The 15,463-nt window shown below is 43.6% G+C and overlaps 1 protein-coding gene across 1 annotated transcript in view; it reads left to right on the plus strand.

Moving 5' to 3' along the window:
- The window catches only part of NPC1 (NPC intracellular cholesterol transporter 1), a 44,123-nt gene that overhangs the window by 27,839 nt on the left and 821 nt on the right, over positions 1-15,463 (plus strand). Inside the window, exons 11-24 of the mRNA XM_081150205.1 lie at positions 148-250; positions 3,137-3,326; positions 4,004-4,186; positions 4,936-5,050; positions 6,714-6,841; positions 6,939-7,079; positions 8,094-8,183; positions 8,616-8,806; positions 9,139-9,254; positions 10,064-10,193; positions 11,469-11,669; positions 12,639-12,870; positions 13,599-13,712; positions 14,689-14,851. Of these exons, the coding sequence (XP_081006331.1) occupies positions 148-250; positions 3,137-3,326; positions 4,004-4,186; positions 4,936-5,050; positions 6,714-6,841; positions 6,939-7,079; positions 8,094-8,183; positions 8,616-8,806; positions 9,139-9,254; positions 10,064-10,193; positions 11,469-11,669; positions 12,639-12,870; positions 13,599-13,712; positions 14,689-14,851 (2,097 nt within the window). The remainder of the gene's footprint in view (positions 1-147; positions 251-3,136; positions 3,327-4,003; positions 4,187-4,935; positions 5,051-6,713; positions 6,842-6,938; positions 7,080-8,093; positions 8,184-8,615; positions 8,807-9,138; positions 9,255-10,063; positions 10,194-11,468; positions 11,670-12,638; positions 12,871-13,598; positions 13,713-14,688; positions 14,852-15,463) is intronic.

The raw sequence follows: 15,463 nt of genomic DNA on the forward strand, positions 1-15,463 counted from the left end.
TCTTTTTCTGTTCTTAGAGCACAGGGATAGATAGTCTACAGCCCTAGTTAGAAATCAGAAACCAGCTGTCTTGTAATTTGCCTCTTGTATTTATCTAATTGTCTGTATGCTTATAATCTTTTTGATGTCCCTTTTTTTTTTTTCTAGATCAAAACTACAATAACGCCACAGCCCTTGTGATTACCTTTCCTGTCAATAATTACTATAATGATACTGAGAAGCTCCAGAGGGCCCAGGCCTGGGAAAGAGAGTGAGTTGCTCACAGGGTCTGAACAACCTGTCCTTGTTTTGTGAGAAGCTGGACACTAGCAGAGAGCACCTAAACTTCATTTAGCCAAACTCACCCACATCAGATCTGAGTTATATCTTTTCACTTGGTACTTGGTACAATGATGCTAAGAAAAAAATCTGTAAGTAAATTTGCCTATAAACATTGTTTGAACAGATCTCCCTACATAAGAAGCAAAAGTATATATGTGGAAATTTTTCTTGCAGTATTTTCTAACAGCAAAATCCAGGAGCTAACTGAATGTATATTATTAGTAATGGGTAAGTACAGTAGAAAACTTTGCAGTCATTACAGATAGGTAATAAATGGCTCAAGGTGTATTAAATAAAAATTACACACAGCATGTTTAAGTCAGTATATGCTATACATATTGTCCATGCCTAGAAAAATATCCAGGAAATTGTTAACTGTGTTTGCAGCCTCTAGAGAATGGGGTGAACACTTAGGAGGACAGGGGGCTGTGACTTTTTACTTTATAGTGTACTTTAAGTATATATATTTTTTAAAAAACAGCTTTATTGAGATATAATCCATGTATCATACATTTCACTTATTTATTTAAAGTATATAGTTCAATAGCTTTTTGTATATTCACGGATAATGTCCAACCATCACCACAGCCAATTTTAGAATATTTTCTTTACCCCAGAAAGCAACCCCATATCCTTTAGCTATCGGCCCCCGTCCTCACATCTTCCCACCTCCCAGCCATATGCAACCACTGATCTACTTTCTATCTTCATATGTTTTCCTATTCTGGACTTTTTTTATATGAATGGAATCATATGTGTGAAATTTTGTATCTGGCATCTTTCACTTAGCGTAATGTTTTCAAGGTTAATCCAAGTTGTAGCATGTGTGTGTCAGTCCTTCATTCCTTTTTATGGCTGAATAATGTTCCATCCTATGGATATACCACGTTTTGTTCATCCATTCGTTGATGCACAATTGGGTTGTTTCTGCCTTTTGACTATTATGAATAATGCTGCTATAGACATTTGTATACAAGCTTTTGTGTGAACGTATGTTTTTATTTCTCTTGGGTATATACCTAGGATTAGAATTGATGGGTCAATTGGTAATTCTTTGAGGAACCACCGGACTGTTTTCCAAAGTGATTACACCATTTTACATTCCCACCAGCAGTGTATAAAGATTTCAAATTCTCCATATCCTTGTCAACACTTGTTATTGTCTGACTTTTTATTTGTTATTGTCTGACTTTTTAATTCTGGTTATCTCCATGGGCATTGAAGATATGAAGTGGTGTGGTACCTTTTTGCAGTTTTGATTTGCATTTCCCTGATGACTAATGATTTCTAGCATCTTTTCATGCTCTTATTGGCCATTTGTATAACCTCCTCGGAGAAATGTTTATTTGTATCCTTTCTTCATTTTTTAGCTGGGTTATTTGTATATTTATTATTGAAGAATAAGGATTATTATATATTCTACAATCCCTTATCAGATACATGATTTCCAAGTGTTCCTCCCTCCCTTTTTTTTGCTTTCTTGATGGTATCCTTTGAAACACAAAAGTTTTTAATTTTGATGAAATCCAATTTATCTGTTTTTTCTTTTGTTGCTTGTACTTTTTGTATCATAACTAAGAAATCTAATCCAAGGACGTGGAGATTTATACCTATGTTTTTCTAAGAGTTTTAGCTCTTATATCAGGTCTTTGATCCATTTGAGTTCATTTTTGTCTATGGTGTAAGGTAAAGGTTCATCACTCTTTTGCATGTGGCTATCTAGTTGTCCCAGGCCATTTGCTGAAAAGATCATTTTCCCCTTTTGTCACCCTGTTGAAAAATCCTGGCCATAGATACATGGTTCATTTCTGGACTCCGAGTTCTTTTCCTTTAATCTGAATGTTTATCATCGTGTGGGTATCACACTGCCTTGATTACTGTTGTTTTGTAGTAAATTTGAAATCAAACTTTGTTCTTGAAAAAGAAGGTTTTGGCTATTCTGGGCCCCTTGCAATTCCATATGAATTTTAGAATCAGTTTACCTTTCAACAAAGATCAGCTGGGATTCTGATAAGGTCTGCATTGAATCTGTAAATCAACATTTACATTTTTTATTTCATGAGCATATATCTTGTTTTTAAAAAGATGTTTTATTGATTTTAGAGAGTGAGGGAGAGGGAGAGAGAGAAAGAGAAACATCCATGCGAGAGAGAAACATCGATCAGCCGCCTCCTGCACACCCCCTGCTGGGGATCAAGCCCACAACCTGGGCATGTGCCCTGATCAGGAACCAAACAGGTGACCCCTCAGTGTAGGGGACTATGGGATGATGCTGAACAAACTGAGGCACACCAGCCAGGCCTCATGAGCATATCTTTATTATAATGTACAGTACTTCATTTAGAAATCTTTTTTAGTAAAAAAGAATGAGACCATGAACCAATTTTCACACTTGTTCTAAACCTATTTAAATGGTAGAAAACTCAGCATGTCTGGAAATGACTCACCGTCTAGGCTCCAGTGAAGATCTAAATTCATATAAAGGTTAAGAGAGTGTGGCTTTTGTGTCATAGAAGTTGGGAAAGCCCTGGCCAGGTAGCTCAGTTGGTTGGAGCATCATCCCCATATGCCAAGGTTGCAGGTTCAATCCTCGGTCAGGGCACATGCAGGAATCAAGCAGTGAATGCGTATATAAGTGGCACAACACGTCAGCGTTTCTCTCTCTCCCCCTCTTCTTATCCCCCTCTTTTTTTCCCTTCCTCCCTCTCTAAAAAATTAATGAATTTAAAAAAACATTAAAAAAAGTTGGGAAGAAGTTCCTCACTTTGCTGTCACTAAGTTTTAACTAAAATATAAAATTCTTCTTACTCTTTAGGTTTATTAATTTAGTAAAAAACTACAAGAATCCAAATCTCACCATTTCTTTCATTGCTGAACGAAGCATCGAAGACGAACTGAATCGTGAAAGTAACAGTGATATCTTCACTGTTGTGATCAGCTATGCCGTCATGTTTCTCTATATTTCCATAGCCTTGGGGCACATCAAAAGCTGTAGCCGGCTTCTGGTAAGTGTGGCGCTGGGCATGTCTGCATAGTGTAGATAGTGTGTATATCTGTGTTGTTAGAAATGACAGTCACTGTACAGCATACATAGGTCATATTTTTGCCTCTACTTAATTTCTTATGTTCAAAAACTGCCTTAAATTCCCATTTTTTTTAGTTGTATGTAACATTTTTAATTCCCTGCATCTATTTTCTTCAGTTTTAATTTTCTGATTTATCTTCAACTTAAAATTTATTTCACATGGTCCAGCTTTTTCTAATTTGTCTACCTCATCACCTAAGAATAGAAGCTCCTAAAATATGTTCCTTGGGAAGACCTAGACAATTTTTTTTTTTTAAATATATCTTTATTGGTTTCAGAGAGAGGAAAGGAGAGGGAGGGAGAGAGAGAGATAGAAACATCAATGATGAGAGAGTCATTGATCGAGCCCGCAACCCGGGCATGTGCCCTGACCGGGAATCGAACCCCCATCACCTAGATCCCAGGTCGACGCTCAGCCGCCGAGCCACGCCCAGCTGGGCAGACTTAGACAATTTTTCATATTTTTTTCTCAAACTAGGAATTGTGCTTTTAGCTCCAGATTGGCTGTACCCATGCAACGAAGTAGAGGTGAGGACCTTTCAGTAACAGGAGAGAAGATGCTCTAACGGATGCTCATGTCTTTGTTGCATCTCTCAGGTGGATTCTAAAATCTCCCTCGGCATCGCAGGTATTCTCATCGTGTTGAGCTCGGTGGCTTGCTCGTTGGGCATCTTCAGCTACATTGGGATCCCCCTCACCCTCATTGTGATTGAAGTCATCCCATTCCTGGTGCTGGCTGTTGGGGTGGACAACATCTTCATTCTGGTCCAGACCTACCAGGTACGTTTTCATCATCTCACTGAGCTTGGCAGCTGACCAGGGACCGAGCTCCATGAATGGCTGTTTGGTTCCATGCAGAGCATTTGCGAGTGTGGACAATGAGGACACTTTGTTTCCTTTCCTCTGTGTTGTTTACCAGTGTCTGTCACTTATTCTGGATATTTGGGGACCAAGAAGTTCACTCCTCTCTTTGGTTGGTGGAATAAAGTAAAAACTGATTTTAAATATGTGCAACATATGTACAAAAGGGGCTAACACGCTGTGCGTAAAATACTTCGGGTACGCCTGATATTAAAATGATTTTCCACATGGTGCAGAAGAATGAAAGATTGGTCAAAGGTGCCACTAAAAGGACCAAAGGTAAACACAGGATCTGCTGATGTAGAAAATGGTCTCAGTCATTTGTTCTCACATGGTCCCCTCCCTTGTCCTGTAGCTCTTACCTGCATGGAGACCCAGTGGCATGTAAGTGGCATGTCATTTAATGGTCCAGCCACCTGCAGCTTGCATTTATATATTTTCCTCATAAAATGATCCAGCCTCTTCTTGCACCTGTTACCTAGCTCAGGAGGTCAGGAATACTTTGAATGAACGAACATGAGACGTTACGGGTCCCCCACCAAGGTTTACATACAATAAATAGATGCCGCTAATCATTTTTATTTACTGTTAACACAGAGAAGCAAAGAGGTGTGGTGTTATTGAGAAATTTTTATGTTGTATGTTTAATTTAATTTTTTTTTTTAAAGAGAGACGAACGTCTTCAAGGGGAAACCCTGGACCAGCAGCTGGGCAGGGTCCTTGGAGAAGTGGCTCCTAGTATGTTCCTGTCATCCTTTTCAGAGACGGTAGCATTTTTCTTAGGTAATTGCTCTTTGAATTCTAACAGTCTTATAGTTTGCTGAGCCTGGGAGTAGAAGGAGCCTGGGTTTCTGAATATGCTCCTTTGTGTTCTTCCATTTTAAAGCTTTATTCTGTAATTGGAAAGTGTCAGGATGGACTGCAAGAAGAATTGGTGGCAGTATCTTGGGTGTCATTTAGCAGGTGTTTTCTTTCTCACATTGTTTCAGGATAGCGTTGATGTTTGGGGTACAGATACCTAGGACTCCCCTTTTTGGCTCCCATGGCAAATGTTGATATTTGAAAATAGCATCCTTGCATAGCCACAGACGACTCCTGAAAACAACACTAAGCAGCAGCTCCAAAATCCACAGGCTTTAGCTTGCAAGGTGTTGGGCATAGTTCTCATGGGCAGGCTTCCTCCTCTGTGCACACAGCTCACCGGGGAAGCAGCCTCGCTGATGAGCAGAGGTTTTGGCTCTCCCCTCAGTACAGGAACCAGAATAAGCTAGAGCAAAGCCAGCTTCTGTATTTCCTTCACATGGAGAAGTCACCCGGCCTTACGAGCGGACTGTCTCTGCCCCCATCTCTGGCGTGTAGATGAGAAAACGGACTACATCCTCTGAGGAGGAGGCCGGGTTAGAACCGCCCAGCAAGTCCAGAGAAGACACACAGTCCAAACAGAAATGCCTCTGCGGGCCACCAGGTCATCACAGGGCCATTGGAGGAGCACAGACATGCTATTAGCATATTATTTTTTATTCCTGTCAAGCGGTGTGCTTTGAAACCTGTGTCCTTTTAGTTCCTTTTAATGGGTGTAGGTGCAAAAAAAGTTATTTCCACTTTTTACCTCTATTGTAAGAAAACCAGTGCAAATGTGATGATAATAGCAGCTGACACTGTACCTCAAGGGTGAAGTGACTTTGGGAGAACAGTAGGAGGTGTGGGGACTGCGGCAGCCAGAGTGCACAGGTCCTGTCCAAAAGACACAGTTCTGTGCTGCTAGCCCAGTGCTGCTAGGTCCAATTGTTTTTTCTCAAGCAACACTGTGAATCAAAATCTCCTTGTTAAATATTGGCTTCTTATTTTATATTAAAAGTATTTTAAATTTTAGAATGGGTTTATAAAGTGTGGGCCAAACAGGCTACATCTGGCCCACGAGCTGCCAGTTTTCAGTTTGTGAGTCTGAGCCAGTGCTTTTGACTTGGAGCATCCTCATGTGATTGTAAATAAACTAGGAAACTGATATTGTTGATACAGTAACAGATGGAACATACTGTCCCTGTCTTAGAGTGATGCAGAGAAGGTACTGTAAGAAATGGCCTATATTAATGGTTCTCACATTTTAATGTGCATATATTTGCCCAGAGAGCCTATTAAATACACAAGAATTGGGGTTGAAGTCCCACTGTCTTGATTAAGTAGGATGGGTCCTGCGCCCAGGAACCTACATTTTTAACTCCCCAAGGGATTCTGATGCTGAAACCATTTTGAACAGCACCGGGCTCACAGACTCTTTTCTGTGTGACCTGCAGACTTTTGCAGCATCCTTTGTCAGGGAGGGGCGGCGGGGGTCTTCTCATGGGTTTGGCCTGCTCTGGCTCCCTTCTTAGGGACACAGGAGTTTAAGAGTCACCAGCGCCCTCTGCTCTAAGCGGAAGTGATGGCAGCTTTCCTCTCCCTGCAGGAGCCTTGTCAGTGATGCCTGCGGTCCACACTTTCTCTCTCTTTGCCGGGATGGCGGTCCTCATTGACTTCCTTCTTCAGATTACCTGTTTTGTGAGTCTCTTGGGGTTAGACATTAAGCGTCAAGAGGTAAGTTGTTATCAGGATTACAGCCTAGTTCATTTGAGTCTAGAGTCTAGCTGAAGCAGCTAGAGGACATCACCTCTGTTCGTCTTTGTCACCTCAGAAAAACCGGCTGGACATCCTTTGCTGTGTCAGAGGGACCGACGATGGAACGGACACCCAGGCCTCAGAGAGCTGCTTGTTTCGCTTCTTCAGAAACTCCTATTCTCCACTTCTGCTTAAGGACTGGATGCGACCGATTGTGGTATGAACTTAACTGTGGTTTTTCTTGTTTATCTCCCCAGCACAGTTTTGTCACCTGCCTTGTAAGAATCACATAACTTGGGGAGGAGATTCTAACAGCTGTTAGCAGTATATACATAAAAGCAGAGGCGTACAAATATATAAAAGATTTTTAACTAGTTTTTTGCAGTCAATATAAACAAGAGTTTTTGTTTTTAAGTTTTTATTCTGAAATAATTACAGATTCATAGAAAGATGCAAAGTACAGAGAGGACCAAAGTACCTTAGCCCAGTTTCCTCCTGTAGTCCTACATAATTGTAGTTCGATATCAGAACTAGGCATTTGACATTGGCACAAGTGTGCGTCTAGTTCTCTGTCATTTTATCCCATGTGAAGATACACATATCCACCACTGCAAGGAAGATCCATCACCAGAGTGGTCTCCCTCATGCTGTCCCCTCATAGTGTCACCCACCTCCCTCCCCTGCGCCAACCACGATCCCTAATCCTCAGCAACCAGGCCAGAGCTGTTTATAGTTTATATGCTAGATGTAGCTGACAGTGATCATCTATCACTTCTCTACTAAGAGAACATAAATTAGTTTCCAGTAATAGTAAAATAAGAGCAGTATGTAGCAGTTGAGCCCTTTAATATTAGGTATTGTGCTAAATACGGGGTAGGTACTGTGCTAAAATCTAGATTATTCCTAAATTTTTCTCATTTAATCCACAAAACTGATGTTATAAGTCTTTTTCCTGATTTATTGATGAGGAAATAGAAGCTAAGAGAGGTTAAGTGGCTTCCCCAGGGTCACTCAGCTTGTAAGGGGAGGAGCCAGCATTTGAACCCAGGTAGTTTGACTCTAGATACTCTGATCTCAGCCAGTACTCTGTACTCCTTGTTTAGGTGGCGTGTCACTTAAGCTTGCTTTTCAGTGTGGAAGAGTCCTGTTTTTTGTGTGCTTAGGTTTTAGTTATGCTCTTCTGTTCATTATAACTAAGCAATTGCTGTCTTATACCTCATTTTCATTCTAGATAGCAGTATTTGTGGGTGTTTTGTCATTCAGTATCGCCGTCCTGAACAAAGTAGAAATTGGATTGGATCAGTCTCTTTCAATGCCAGAAGTAAGATGCTTTTTTTAATTTTAACTTATTTAGCCAACGGTGAATCCATTTTTCAAAACATGCATACAGCTATTTCAAGTTAATGCCTGCTTGTGAATGCAAGTGCTGACGGGGTTTCCCATGTTATAAGAACTGCCACAGGGCTCTGCCAGTGTGGGCCTGGCATTCTGAACTCTCAGCACTCTGGGGCATGGCCACGGAATGTGAGCTCCCAGTCTTTACCTCGTGAGGTGCCCTCCTAATAGTGGGACCAGGTAGGGGAGCACCCTGTGCCCCAGGAGGACGGACACTGGCTTTGTAGGGAGTCCTGAATCTGGGCTAGTGGCGTCCTGGCCAGGGGTCTTCCGGTGCCTCCTGATTCTTAGTCACCCGCACCTCACTTAGAACCATCAGAACATTCACCCCTTGTCCTGTTTTTGGATCTTCTTTCAGGACTCCTACGTGATGGATTATTTCAAGTCCCTTAGTCAGTACCTGCACGCGGGCCCGCCTGTCTACTTCGTGCTGGAGGAAGGACACAACTATACTTCTCTGAAGGGGCAGAACATGGTGTGCGGGGGCATGGGCTGTAACAACGACTCCCTGGTGCAGCAGATATTCAACGCCGCTGAGCTGGACAAGTAGTCAGTACCCAGTCCTCCTATACTACAGCAGAAACGGCCAGGAGGGGCTCCCAGGAGACAGCTAGGCCTGAAACTGCTCACTGAAAATAGATTTTCTTGGAAAGTTTGTTTTTCAGAATGTATGATAACTCAAGCTTTACCTGAGCAAAACCTTTAAAGGACTAATTTACCACCCGATACTTTGAGGGTTTTTCCATGAGGTACGAATGTAATTTGACTATTGAGTGAGTGGCAGTATAAAATCTAGAAAGGAAGTTAGATTTTAAGAAAAAGGACTGGAACTAAATACTTGCTCCTGCGGGACAAGTCAGTAATTTTGTTTTCTCCTCTAGTACCCGAATAGGCTTTGCTCCCTCATCCTGGATCGACGATTACTTTGACTGGATTAAGCCTCAGTCTTCCTGCTGTAGAGTCCACAATAGCTCTGAGCTGTTCTGCAACGCTTCAGGTGCTTCACCCCCCCTTCCAGTGGGATGAGTCATCTGCAGTTCGTCTCCATTTGTATCTGTGGACGTGCCAAAATGGGTCTCATTTCCTTTACCATCCTTTTCCTCACTCACTTTGAGAACTAAACGAGGCCTGAGTCAGGGAGCTCTGGTTTCCAGAGTTTGGGGGTTTCTCATCTTTTCCCAACGACACCCATTGCCTCTTGATTGGTACCTGGCTGTAGCTACTCATAGGAGTGCTGTCCTTTGTATATCACTGTTGCCCTATGGTTTTGTAAGAGTATTGAGGTTGTCCTAGAGTTTTCTTCTGTTTTTTGTTTTGTTTTTAAATGTGTTTTTATTGATTTCAGAGAGAGGGGAGAGGGAGGGAGAGCGATAGAAACATCAGTGATGAGAGTGTCCTCACTGGGGATCGAGCCCGCAACCCGGGCATGTGCCCTGACCGGGACTCGAACCGCGACTTCCTGGTTCATAGGTCAATGCTCAACCACTGAGCCATGCCGGCCCGGCTGTCCTAGAGTTTTCTTGATAAAAACATCAAAGCCCTGGGCTCTGGTAATACTAATTGAGGTCGTCCTTCAAGCAGGAAACCTGCTTCGGGAAGAAAATATTACTATAGCCTGCCTAAGATGAAGGTGGTATGTTACATATGTTAGACTGTGAAAATCACACATGTTTGAGGCTTTTGGATAGGGTAAAAGATTCAGGAAAAGAACTCACCTCATTTCTTTAACAGTATTTTCAAATGTTTTAAAGTAAAATCTGGAGACCCATCTTTTCTCCTTGGCTCCTTCCCCCGTGTTTCTGCTAGTGGCTGACCCTGCCTGCGTCCGCTGCAGGCCTCTGACTCCAGAGGGCAAACAGAGGCCTCAGGGTGGAGACTTCATGAGATTCCTGCCCATGTTCCTTTCTGACAACCCAAACCCCAAGTGTGGCAAAGGGTAAGTGCCATAGAGCCCTTCACGTACGCCCCCACTTCTGTTTGCCCTGGAAAACCGGAGGCGGGCTGGTTGTAGAAATAGTTATGTGGGAAAGGTCCTCTTTTCTACCCTGTCTTCACCCTTTCGTGATTCTTCTGTGAAAGCAAAGAAACCTCTCAAACTCCTTCCAGGAAAACTCCTCATTCTTTCCAGCCGATTTCCGTCCTGCCTTGGGCATCGGTTCTTAGGCGTCTGTCTGTGCTCGCCCTCCCGGCTGGTGTCCGTGGGCGGAGGGGGAGGAGGGGCACGTGGCGTTTCAGAGTGTGAAGCAGTCTGTTGAGTTGTGTCTGAGCGCATGGGACAGCATCTCTGCTTCGGTGATGTCATCCTAGATTAAGGTGTAGATCATTTCGCCCCACTTGCTTCTTACCAGCCTGTCCTTCCGGCCAGGCAGCCAGTTACCCATAAAAGCAGGATATCTGGCCCAGAGGTTAGGAATCACTAGGGTGGGGTGAAGATGAGTGTCCACATATACGTCAGGTAAACCCTGGACATCCTGTTTTTTCATAAGAATACATAATTTGACCTGAGTCCTGTCATACATTAGTCACATATATCATGTCTGTGTTTTGAGACCTATACTAGGCACTGTGGGAATAAAATAAAATAGAAATGAATCTCACATCTTGGTCTGTTTGCAGACTGATTGCTTTGGCCTACATAAAACAAGTCCAAGTAACTTCAGCATTTATGAAGCAATAGCCACCACTTTGGGGGAGCCTCCTAAGTGCCAGTATCATGCCAGGCACCTCGCAATATTAGTTCACTAACTTGTCACGTGGCCCTGTGAGTAGGTGGTGGTACACCTGTCTATAGAAGATGACACTGCAGCCCAAATGCAGTAACTTTGCTGAGGGCTCCAGGGCATATACGTGGCTGAGGCCACTGTGGAGGCTGATCTCATGGCTGTCTCACTCTAGGGCCTCGCCCCTCTCCAATTCCTGTTGCACAGCATTGCTGAGCAAACTTTATATGAAAACATTGAATTGTGAGCAGAACCAGTTACAGAAACAACAGCAGCTATGCACCAATGAAACCAAAGCACTAAAGCAAAACCATTGTGTGAGAGAGTAACTAGATCCTTCATCATTCCCTTTCAGAGGGCCTTCCCTGCGCCGACTTAGAGCTGGGTCTCTTCCCTGAGCCCAGGGTCGGATGATTTCTCTTAACCTTGACTGCTCAGATTCTGCAGGCTTTCACAAAGCTTGGTCTTTCTGACACCGAGTCTTCTCTCAGGGGACATGCTGCTTACGGGTCAGCAGTTAACATCCTTGGCAATGACACAGGAGTCGGAGCCACATACTTCATGACCTACCACACCGTGCTTCAAAACTCTGCTGACTTTATTGATGCCATGAGAAAGGCGCGCCTCATTGCTGATAACATCACCAAAACCATGAGCCAGGAAGGAAGTAATCACCGTGTGTTCCCGTACAGGTAAGCGTGAGTTGCACACGAGGGTGTCTTAGGGAAGGGCGCCTACCGGGGCTCCCTTGGTGGGATGCGATGCTCGGCTTTCGTTCTGCCACCTTCTGCATTGTGAGCACCGACCACATATGTGCAGGAAGATGGCACCTGGGCAAAGGGAGCTGGAGCACCCACTGAGGTCTCGGTTCTGCAGAAATAAAACTTGGTCTCTGGGCTGGAGCTCACACTCTGAAAGAGACACACTGCAAAATAGCACCCAGAGGCAGGGAGTGGGGGTGCCTAGACCAGCTTCATGGAGGGGCCTCGTAGACGTTCCTGGGCAGTAACCGATGGGTATCCCTGAGTACTGATTATTTGGGACAGTGCCTTTATGGAGATACTTCTTTTTTGCTTATTGGGTGTTTTTTTAATGTAAAAAAAATTATGTATGGAATACTGAATTTTGAAAATACAAAGTAGAAGAAACAAATGGTTTTTTCGCCATCACCCCTGTAATCTAGCTTAAAGGAGTCCTGACCTGCTCTGGCAGGGGGACAGCCCGCTTTTCTGTGGGAGGAGTTCTCAGAGCAGGCGTCCTAATTCCCAGGAAGAGCTGGTTAACTCTGCAGACAAAAAATTCTCTTCCAGCTTTGCACAGACACCATGGGGCCTGAGGTAATTCTCACGTTCGATCAGGACTTGTTTTTTCAAAGTACTGTGGAATATTCTTGGTAAATGCCTGTAAAGTACCAGAGATCAGGATTATGAGTAAAAATCAAAAGCACACTTTGGATCATTATTAGGCCCTTCCTTGGGTGTCAGTGGTCATCCATTGGTCCAGTGGAACTACTGTAGGTGAGTCTTGCATAAAGCAGGGAGGCTTTCTGCACAGGATGCCTGTCCAAGTACTTTCTCAGTTTTGCAACAGTGGCAGGATGAACAGCAGAGCTTCTAGAAGTGAGAACGAGCTGTAACGGAACCTTCTCCCCTCCTCTGTAGTGTATTCTATGTCTTCTACGAACAGTACCTGACCATTATTGAGGACACGATCTTTAACCTCGGCGTGTCCCTGGGAGCCATCTTTTTGGTGACTGTGGTTCTCCTGGGCTGTGAGCTGTGGTCTGCAGTGATCATGTGTGTCACCATCGCCATGATCTTGGTCAACATGTTTGGTGTCATGTGGCTGTGGGGCATCAGTCTGAACGCAGTTTCCCTGGTCAACTTGGTTATGGTGAGTCCTGGTCCACTCAGTTTGCCTCTAACTCCTGTGTCACTTAATGTGAGTTGTTTCTTGGGGTAAAAGACTGTAAGTCCAGCTCTTGGAGAGGTGGGACTGAGGGGTGGATGGAGTTGGGACTGGATGTTACATATAACAATGAAAATGTGATTTCATGATCCAACTTGGGTATTCTGCCTTTATTATTCTGTAGGGTTTACAAAAAAAACTTGGCCTAATGATAGCAAGATGGTCACTTTTTATTTAGAAAAATTGCCCCATCCCCGATGGAATTCTCTGAACAGTACCTTTTGCTTCCCATGCAGTTGCCAGATGCTTTTTAGTAATTAGTCTTGAAGCTGAGAGCATTCAAGAAGGCAGTAACGGAAAGTAGAGGCAGTACATCTGCACTTCAGATAGGAACTGCTTCAGGTGCAGTGGCCGTGAGGCTCAGCTCAGGAAGTGATGGCAGTGTGCTGGGGGGACCGGTGGGGGGCAGCCTCACGGGTTCACCAGCTTCCCCTGAGAAAGGCAATATGCTCTATAAACTGGAGCACTGGGCACTGCCCCCCGAGGCTTCCACAAGTTCCTTGTTGCATGTAAGTTGGCGTGACGTGGGCTTTACAGTATGTCAAAGAGGATTCCTAGGGCACCTCTCCCACCATGGGGTGCCCTGGGAAAGGGGTGGCTGCTTATGGTTTCAACTAGAAAAAGCCAGTCGTAAAGGCAGCCCTTTCTTTCAGAGCTGCGGCATTTCCGTGGAGTTCTGTAGCCACATAACAAGGGCGTTCACCGTGAGTGCGAAGGGAAGCCGCGTGCAACGAGCAGAAGAGGCGCTCTCCCACATGGGCAGCTCGGTGAGTGACGGGCAGAAACTTCAGTGTAACGTGACCAGCTCAGCAAGCGGGTGTTTCTCGGAAGGAACTTTAAAATTTAGTAGGAAAAATAGAATTTGTATCCTTTGCTTAGCCGCAGCTCCTAAGGATGGCAAGATTTTAGGCAATTCATGAAATAGCTGTATCCTGAAATTCTTTAGAACTGTTCCTGTTGGTAAATCCTTTTGTGGGTGGTAGTGTGGCCGAATCAGAAGAGCAGAGAAGGTGGAGTTGAGCAAGCCAGAAGCCTTTTGCATTTAAAACAGGCCAGCCCTGGCCGGTTTGCGCAGTGGTTAGAGCGTCCGCCCGGACTGAGGGGTCCCAAGTTCGATACCTGCCAAGGGCACATACGTTGGTTGCAGGCTCAATCCCTGGCCCCAGGTCGGGGTGCGTGCAGGAGGCAACCATTCGGTGTCTCTCTCCCGTTGATGTTTCTCTCTCCCTTCTACTCTCTGAAAAGCAATGGAAAAATATCCTCAGGTGGGGATAAAAAAATAAAAAACAAAGGCCAGCTATGTGCTGAGAAAGCAAGAGCCCAGCGAGCAGTTCGTAGTTGATGTCTGCACAGTCTCCTTGGTTCAACTTCATATCCTGGTTTAGCCAGTCAACCAGTTACTTTACTACTGAAGAAAATACTGTTACAGAGTAACAAAAACCTTGTTTTATAAGTTTTATAATTAAAATAGTTTTCATCTGAGAATATAAAAAAATGTATGATCTTAGTTTAGACACAGAATAGTGTCTATGCAGAATACATAGCTTCTACCCTTAAACCAGTTTTTGTTGTTTCAGGCTCATAACAAACGAAACAATTTTAAGAACATAATTCTACTTAGCAGTATCTCTGAAAGCTGGGGTTCATTCCCCCTTTGACCTTGACTGTTAAGAGACCCCTGTATTAGGAAACGTTCAATTACAATAGGTTGATTAAAGCAGTTTCTAATACCATCTCTTTCAGGTATTCAGTGGAATCACACTTACAAAATTTGGAGGGATTGTGGTGTTGGCCTTTGCAAAATCTCAAATTTTTCAGATATTTTACTTCAGGATGTATTTAGCTATGGTCTTACTGGGAGCCACTCATGGACTGATCTTCCTTCCTGTCTTACTCAGTTATATAGGTAAGCATTCTAATTTTTAAATAAGTGGGATGGAGGAAGCATGTAACTAAAGGAAAATTATATCTTGAAAGCACTCTTTCGAAGTATGTGAACTTGTACTAATTGTTCATTTAATAATACTGAGTGAAAAAATTTCTGAGAAAAAATCCTACCCAGGGGCTTCATGATTATCCAAACCGTTTCATTAGTAAACTGCTAACACTTTTTCTGGACGGCTGAGTTGGCTACTAAACAAGGCCCTGAAGTCCAACCGTGAATGAGTTTGAATGTCACGGGCCCAGGCACCGTCCTTGCTGAGATGAATGACCTTGAGTGACTGGACAGCTGGGTCACAGCCCAACAATGCCATAGAACAGTTCACATGTCCCCAGTTCACTGTTCTAGCAAAACACTGCCTCTGCTTGTCATCTCTCAGTTTCAAGCTATCCTTAGGACCCTTTTTGGCTTCCATATTGACTTCTGTTTGAAAGAACAGTACTAATTTGCTTGATTTATAGCTTTGTAACTAACCTGAAGCATTGAAATAGACTGAGAAAATGAGGGCTTTGGTGTGTTTTTTTAAATGTCTGGGGGATGGAAAGGGTAACTATTATACAAACTATCCCCCTTTCT

The sequence above is a fragment of the Miniopterus schreibersii genome, assembly GCF_964146895.1.
Source record: "Miniopterus schreibersii genome assembly, chromosome: 10".
NCBI lineage: Eukaryota > Metazoa > Chordata > Mammalia > Chiroptera > Miniopteridae > Miniopterus > Miniopterus schreibersii.